This window comes from Malus domestica, chromosome 10 (assembly GCF_042453785.1).
Source record: "Malus domestica chromosome 10, GDT2T_hap1".
NCBI classification, from domain to species: Eukaryota; Viridiplantae; Streptophyta; class Magnoliopsida; order Rosales; family Rosaceae; genus Malus; species Malus domestica.
In genome coordinates, this window is record NC_091670.1 from 21577432 (window position 1) to 21586102 (window position 8671).

General features: G+C 35.6%; 1 protein-coding gene across 1 annotated transcript; it reads left to right on the forward strand.

Moving 5' to 3' along the window:
* The first annotated feature begins 203 nt into the window (after positions 1–203).
* LOC139188798 (translocon-associated protein subunit alpha-like) lies at positions 204–5027 on the forward strand. The gene is made up of 8 exons (XM_070806619.1): positions 204–518; positions 1131–1295; positions 1413–1463; positions 1705–1793; positions 3600–3677; positions 3805–4008; positions 4170–4241; positions 4697–5027. Exons 1-8 carry the CDS (start codon positions 452–454, stop codon positions 4745–4747), a joined length of 777 nt encoding a protein of 258 aa, XP_070662720.1. The 5' UTR covers positions 204–451; the 3' UTR covers positions 4748–5027.
* The last annotated feature ends 3644 nt before the right edge of the window (positions 5028–8671 follow it).

Here is an 8671-nt window from a genome sequence, read left to right on the forward strand (position 1 = left end):
TTTAGGGGTGTGATATCCCACACCTCTTTTTACTTCTCCCACACCTTTTTAGTTTACGATCGTCGGATCGAATGAATTGAAGAAGATCAACTGATAGAAATTAACAAAGGATGTGTAAGAAGTAAAAAAAGATGTGTGGATAGCACATCTCAAATTTTAATACCCCAAAATATGATGAAAGAAAATACCGACGGGGTATACTAGATTTTAACATCCCAAATTCGCAACTTTTCACTTACACTATTTCCGATTAATTCCGAAAAACACAATATTGAGAATTGTCGTCGTTCTTTGACCCGTAAACCGGAAGCTATATTGGTCCCTCAGCTTTAGGCACTGTGTTGCAGAACCCAGTCTCTCTGTCTCTCACTACAATTCTCACACCATCGCCACAAGCCCCCCCCCCCCCCTTCTCTCTCTCTCTCCAAAGAGCAAGCTCCGAACACCGCCCATGGCGACCAGCACGATAAGGGTTCTTCTCCTCGCTCTCCTCCTCATCGCATCCCCTTTCCTCCAAGGTCTCTCTCAATCCCCAAATCTAGATCTAATATATGTTCCTTGTATACATATATTGTATTGTTTCGTTCATTTCGTTTGTTGAAATTGCGATTTGCTGCGTCGAATCGATTTACCAGCTAGTGTTTGGTGTTTTACTTGTTGGGTTTGACTTTGTTGATCGGTGCAAATTAGATCTGGTTTGACTAGTTTTCGTTTTGATCGATTCGATGCTCCATTGTTTTGACGGTGTATGGTCGAATTTATTGTTGATGTGTAGGTTTGGCATGGATTAGATGAGTTTATTGTCGTTAATTAATTAGTAGAAAGCTAAATTTCACTTCAAGGTAGCCTTTTCAGCTAACATGCAATTGCTTTCGTGAGGTTGTGGAATTCGATTACGTGTTTTGTTAATGACCCTTTTTCGCTCATTGCTTTCTTTTCCTGTCCTGCCTTTTTCAGATGACTTAACTAATGCTTGCATGCTGGGTTAGATAATCAAAAGTTGAGTCTTGAGTTCATAGACTGTGATTTACGTGTTTGATTTGCAATATTCATAATTTGTGGAAATTATGATAACATTTTGGTTTATTCCAAGTGGGTCGTACTGAATATATGGTTTTTCCCATCTTTAGTCGCCAGGGGCCAGTCTGACTCGGAAGTGGATGCTTCTGACACCGTGGAAGAAAGCAGTGATCTTGGAATTGTTGGCGAGGATGTCCAAGATTTTGGAGACGGAAGTTTTAGCCCAGCTCCCGGAGTTGATACAATCTGTGTCTTCCCCAAAAACATCGCTAAAAGTAAAAATTTCATCGTTATTATACATTGGAAAATTTGTAGCCTTTTTTAGTTTTCAATTTGAAAAGTGTGTTTTTATTTTGAGAAGTTTGTTTTTTACTTTGATCTCGTCTCTGCAGCGGTGGCGGCAGGGGAAGAGACTGAATTACTGGTTGGTCTGAAAAATGATGGTAATAAACATAACATTTTCTTATGTGATTGGATTCCCTCTTTCTTCGAGTGCAATGCAATGCTGTGTTCAAATTGTTTTTATTACCTTTATTATTTGTTCTGTGCTGCAACATGCCAATTCCCCTTGGAAAGAGCAACATGATTACTTATTGTGCAGGCGTATTGATGTACTTGTTCTGCTATATTTTTTTTCTGAAATGTTTAGAACATAGCTTAATTGCTGTTTTGATGATAAACCAGGGGAGTCGAGCCTGAATGTGATTGCAATCAAAGCTAGCGTTCATCTTCCTTTTGATCACAATCTGCTGGTTCAGAATCTTACTGCCCAGGTAATTGCTGGTTTGATTGGTTTACACATAAATGATATCTGGATTTGCTTTTAAATTGTTTTGTTTCATCAGGAGATTTTTTATTGGATAACATGTTTTTTAGAATCTGGAAACATTTTATGACAAGTAGTCATGTCTATGAACGACTGAACTTCATTTGTTATTTCCATATTGCAATATAATATCTCTTTATTTGGATTAATTACACTAACACCCCCTGAGGTTTATCGAGTTTTCACAAAACCCCCTCACGTTTGTGACATTACACTAACACCCCTTTAGGTTTTAATTTACTTTCACATAACTCCTTTAGTCAAAATTCGTCTAATAAATTGACAACTTTACCCTTATAACTAATTACTTAAACAATAAAAAAATCTTTATAATTATAAACAACAAAAAAATCTTCATAATTCTATATAGAAAAAGAAAATATTAAATAATAAATTAAACATTAAAATTGTCAACAAAATATTTAATGCTTGATAACGAGATGAAGATCAAACAGATTACTGTTGTTGTAGTTCATCACAAATGGAGGCTGCGACCCAAGTATCTTGTACAAAATACTTATTCTCTTTGAACTCTAAATTTTTGTACAGTTTAGTTTCTAAACGTTTTACATCTACATTTAATTCTACTATATGGTATACCCACTGCACATTGTACACTTTGCGCCATATGAAATCATCAACTTAAAAGCTTAAACAACATACCAAAAGAATCCAACAAAAATTTCAAACAGATTCAGAGAGAGAGAGAGAGGGAGAGAGATCCAGTCGACGAAAGGAGAGATCCCGTCGTGGTGGTTCTTGTGGTGGTTTTGGGAAAACACACAAAGGAGGGTTCAAGGATGGTTAGGGTTGCAGACTTGCAATGGGGTCAAAGGGGGGGGATTTCATGGAGTGGTGGTTTTGCTATTTTTAATGTTTATTTATATTTTTAATATTTTTCAAAGACTTATTGTTTACGTAATTTAATTATAGGGAAGGGTAAAGATATCAATTTGTTAGTAGAATTTTGAGTGAAGGGGTTATGTGAAAGTGAATTAAAACCTGAAGGGGTGTTAGTGTAATGTTTCAAACGTAAAGGGGTTTTGTGAAAACTCGATAAACCTCAGGGAGTGTTAGTGTAATTAACCCCTCTTTATTTGCTTGCTGCTTGAGATATTGCTGATTGCATGTAACTTATTTTACAAGTGAAGGATATGTATGTTTAACAAACCATAGTTCTTAAAATCTAGATTGGCAGGATATCCATGACCAGTGTAAGTTTGGTTATCTAAGTTTCTTATTGAAGCTTAATGAGATCTATTTTCATAAGTGACTTGGTAAAGATCGTACCCCTCATTGCCTATTTGTTTAGCACGAGCCCAGTTGTCTAGTATTGTAATAATTAATATAAATAGTGGATGAGGGTTGATGGTCACATTGAAAGGATGATCAAACTTGCAATCTATTTGATAGCTCAATCAAGGACATTGAGAGTGATGACAGTTCAGATTTAATCTTTACTGTAGAAGGTTTGCTTTTTACTTGTATGAGATGTTGAACTGATTTTTTTAAAGTATTTTGGGGCTTCGAAAAGTTTAATAACCTAAAGCTTTTTTACTTATATTTTTAAAACGCATTACCATTGGGTTGGTCATTTATTTTCCTGCACCATTTTACACTTCCTAGTTTGTAAAATGTGCGTCTTTTCTTTTCATGTTGGGAATTTTGTGTTATTCCTTGCATTAAAGTTGCTTCTGGCTAGTTTTGTTTTGTTCTTTTGTCAGTTCCACTTACAGATGTGGTTTAACTGTAGGCATTTAACAATGGATCAGTTCCAGCTTCGGCTCAGGCTACTTTCCCATACATATTTTCTGTCAGCAAGTTCTTACAGGTATCATCATTCATTTCTATTGTTAACATCTGAAATTGCTTGTATTTTCAGTCAACTTTACTTTAAAATGCAATTGAATCAATGGAGTGGTACGCTTGACCTAAATCATTTAATTTGTGTTATGCAGCCTGGCGCTTTTGATCTCGTGGGTACCATTTATTATGAGATAGACCAGCAACCATACCAGAGCACCTTCTACAATGGTACTATCGAAGTTGTTGAGGCCGGTGCTATGCTCAGCATTGAGTCTGTTTTTCTTGTCACCCTTGGATGTGCCCTTCTTGTCCTCCTAGGTTTATGGATTCATGGTCAAATACAGCACCTTTCTAAGGTATTCAAACTTATTTATGAGATTGTTGTATATCTTATACTTGTTTCAAATCTTTATAAAACTGCACGTTTAGAATAGGTCATGGTAGTTATATGTTTATAATTACTTGTGTTCATTTAGTTTTCATTTAATTAATCTTTTGTGTGTCTGTTTTTGGTTAGAAAACCAAGAGGGCTCCCAAGGTGGAAGTTGGAACCAAGGCTACCGATGCCTCTATGGATGAATGGCTTCAGGTATGCAGTAGATGCTCCAGAATATCTCCCTATTTTTCTTTTTTCTTTTTTTTTTCTTTTTTTTTTTTTGCTAACTTGTTTAGAACTTTCAAATTTTGTGTTTCCAACGGTTAAAACATGGACCTGTTAAAAGTTATCACTTTCTTTTTGAGATTTGCATCTCTCATAATCCAAGTATCGCACTCATAACATTTAAAGGGGCCTATTCAATATGGGTTGCTTCATGTAGAACTACCCGCATCTGTAGTTTAATAGGTGTTTCAAATTACCACAGACAAATAAAGAAGTATATGTTTTGAAGGAGGGATATAACAAAACAAAGAATCATCGGTTTTTCTAATTTCATGTGTATATAATGAGCTGAACTGTGTTGTTTAAAGTATATCCTCTAACTTTGGTCATTATAAATTCAAGAATCAATCCTTATGTGTTCCGTTTTTACTCTTGATGGCCAGGGAACTGCATATACTCAGTCAGTCAAAGACAAAACAAAGAAGAAGAAATAGATTACTGAACTGTTCACAGTTCAGGTGCACGAGAATTACATTGAAGTTCCGACTCTTGTAACCCACACTAGGGACGTGAAGATATTTAAGAGAGGTCGAAAACTTGCACTAGTTATGGAATTTAGACCAGAAAACAATACTTGCCTTGCTGTTGTAGACGTGACGGAAACTTCTACGTTTTCTTTTTTAGAGATGGAGTTCAGTAGTTAAAACTAACGCAATGCTAGGGATCATACAATTTTGTTGAAGCTATACAATTTTCCTTGAGATCTTGTTTTGATTTTGGTTTGGGCATTTGTTGAGTCGCCTACCTGAGCTGCGTTCTGTTATTCAAAGATGTAGTATATGCACAGTAGTTAGTAAGCACTAGATAAAAAATAAATGCTCGAAAGCTTAAGTCTGTTGGCTGTAGATGTTTTTCACTTTGTAGGTTCGAGCTTATGGGCATAATGTAACTTAAGGCATATTTTCTGAGAGGGAATCAGATCAACTAGCCCTAGTAATGGCTAAATTGGTTAATGGTCCCCATTGTGTTGGAGTAATAGGAAGATTACACCTGTGGTAGAAAAAAATTTGGATTTAAACCTCGCGGTGTAATCCATTAGGATTCAAGTCCAAAATTAACATTTATGTCCATTCTCTGTTAACACATTTAGCCTTCATAACCAAAAAGGAGAAAAAAAACTCATTCATCCAAGGCTATGAATTATTAGCTCTTTTGTCCATGGCTTGAATGTCCATGATACCAACTCCAACCTTTGAAGTAAATCTTAAAATTTCTCTTCTCATTTCATTCCAACGCTTGTGCTAAAATGGGGTTAAGTGTTAAAAGTAAAAAAAAAAAAAAAAAAGTCAAATTCCGGCCAAGATTTAGGCCAAAATTAATGGTGAAGCCCACATGTGAGAGGCGAACAAGGAAAGTGAACTGGACTCGCTTAGCCCAAACGCGCGCAAGGCCTGCTTGCGCTTTTCCGCCTCAGTGACGCTGGCCCACCCATGTGGGGCTGTCGGCCTACTATTGCCCCGTGACATGAGCCCAACAACTCCTTTTGTTGATCCAACGACCACAACTCAAATGGATATTGGATATCCAACGGTCTACTTTAATTTATTTAATTTTTAGTTTTATATTATATATTTATTGAATCCAACTACTGAGATCAAATATAATCAAATATAACGGTAAAAAAAAAATAAAAAATCTAACGACCCAAATTTAAATCCAACGGTTAAAATAATTAAAAAAATTATTTAACTCAAAATTCACCCAAAAACTCTATAAATACCTCTATTATTTGTTCAAACATTCACACAAAACTCATTTTTTTTCTCCTACAATTCTTCCAATTTTTCTTTCTACCATCTTCCAAAACCATTTCTTCCCTTTTCCAAATTTTTCAAGATGGCAAAAGATCATATTAGAGGTCGTAATTGGTCCTTTGATGAAGATGTTGCTTTATGCTTGGCATGGGTTTCTATTAGTGAATATGGTGTCATTGGCACAAATCAAAATAAAAAATTATTACAAAAAACAACCACACTAGCACACTTAAATTTATTACAAGAAAACAATCACACTAGCAGACTTAAATTTAACACAAGAAAACAACCACACTAACACACTTAAGATTATCCATCACCACATTTCTCCTTCTCGACGCCATATATGGTCAACCAAATCCTTTCAAAGTGTGTCATGACCTTGAGGAGCTTGAATTCTATTTAAACGTCTCATATACTCACTGAGTGTGACCCTATCATATTAAGTCTTGTATGTAGTTGCAGCAAGTTTGCAAATTCGGCTTCTTCGTTGTTCATTTCTGCATCCCCAGTTGCAAGGCTTGCTTGGTATTGTGTCATCTGTATTGTCAAGCTACACCTTCTTCTCTCACCCATTGATGAGATATTGATGATTTTGAGGGAACAAAAACACTATGAAAGTTGGATGATTGGTGAATATGTTTTGTGATGGTTAGATATTCAACCTATGCTTATATAAAGGATGATTGAAGGTTTGTGTTTCATGCGTGTAGATTTGTGTTTCATGTGTTTCGTATGTATTTGGTATGTGTTTCGTGTGTTTTATATGTTTCATGTGTTATACATCTCTATCATGTGTTTTGTATGTTTTATGTGTTTTATGTGTTTTGTGTGTTATACATCTCTATCATGTGTTTTGTATGTGTTTCATATGTGTTTTGTGTGTTTCTTGTATTTTGTGGTTATACATCTCTATCAAGTGTTTATATTATTTCATAGTGTTTCATGAGTTTCATGTGTCGATTTAGTGCTTTTTCAATATTTATTGGAATTTAGATATATTTTATGTTACAATGTTCATAAAATTAATTTAGGATAGTCTACATAATTTTTTTTAAAGTTAATTTAAAAAAATAGCCTAAATTCATTTTTTTTAATAATCTAGGGCTAAAATTTTAGCTCAGATGGGTTGGAGTAGAAAAACTGTTTCTGGGTTAAAACCCAAAATTTCTGGACTAAAAATTTTAGGTTTTAACCTAAGGGATAGAGATGGTTTGAGAACTAGATATTTTTTTTATGCAGCACTAAAAAAAATTGATTTCGTTAAACGTTTCTATTAGCTCCCCATCTTTTATTTGATGGAAGAAATTATGAAATCTAATCCTAAGAACCAACCAGCCAAGAAATCAATCGATTGACTAATTCGCTGAGATTCGCACACCAATCAAGCAAAACAAAAACCAAGCAACATGAAAAGAGGAGCAGCAAGCAGACCTTATCATCATCAGCTGAAGAATTCGACCTCTCGGACTAACAACTGACAACATTAACATCTTGTTTTTAATCAACTCAAATGAAGAGTTGAGTGAAATTGTTATTAGAAATCAATGGTTTGTTTTTGAGGATTTTTGTTTTCCTGAGGTTTTTTTTCTGTGATTGGTTGTTAAATCCCCTAATTTGGGGTTTAATTGTTTTTATGATTTGTTTGTGGTCTGATTGTTCTCTGAAGAAAAAAAAAAGACGGGTGGGGGTGGGAATGTTAGCGGAAAGTTGACTGAAATGTTAATTTTGGGCTTGAATCCTAACAGACTTCACCAACAAGGCTTAAAACCGAATTTTTCACCACGGGGACTATCTTCCAATTACCTTATCACCACGAGAACCATTAATCTAATTTAGCCCTCTAGTAATTGATCTATTTATTGATTTTAGGTATTTGATTATGGATTTGAAAGGAAAATTCACATTTTTGTAATTTTGACCCTAACAATTACAAGACATACGTGGCACACATGCCGAGCAACCACTGAGCTAACTACGCCATTCTTGTGAATGTGTGTGTGACAACTTGCGACCGAGCTTGCTCTGGTGAGTAGAATAGTTCAACATCGTCTAGATGTGCCCTCAGAGTTTCCTTCTCATCATTCTAAGTCTTCTCAACATCCGAAAGCTTCTAAAGGTTAGAGCTATTTTTCCTGCGAATCCCGCTCATACTTGATCATGCTACCCAATTCACTTGTATAAGCTGCTTCGAGTTTGGAAATCTTGTCTGCTTAGGTACGGATCAAGGCTTCTGTCCAAACATTCCCCTGAAAAAAAATATATATACAAGAGCAGGAGTAAGAAAACAAATAAGGAGCCAAGTTGAAAGTGAAAAATAAGAAAGCTAGCTGCATATCTGTTCCGATAACACTTTTCTTGAAGGTCCTCTTTGGACACACTTCCCTAAAATCAGCAGGGGAGATGTCGAAACTAATTAAAGCTTGAGCATGTACTCTATTACGAAGACCACTTGCATTTAAAGGAAGCGACACCGACTCATGAACGGGCTTGATTATTAGGCACGACACTTCACCAAGCGCCTCTTCATTAGCATGAAGTTGAATAACAGGCCCTTTCGGTGAGGCGTTGACCAACCCCTTAACTAGAATTTGACTAGTGGAG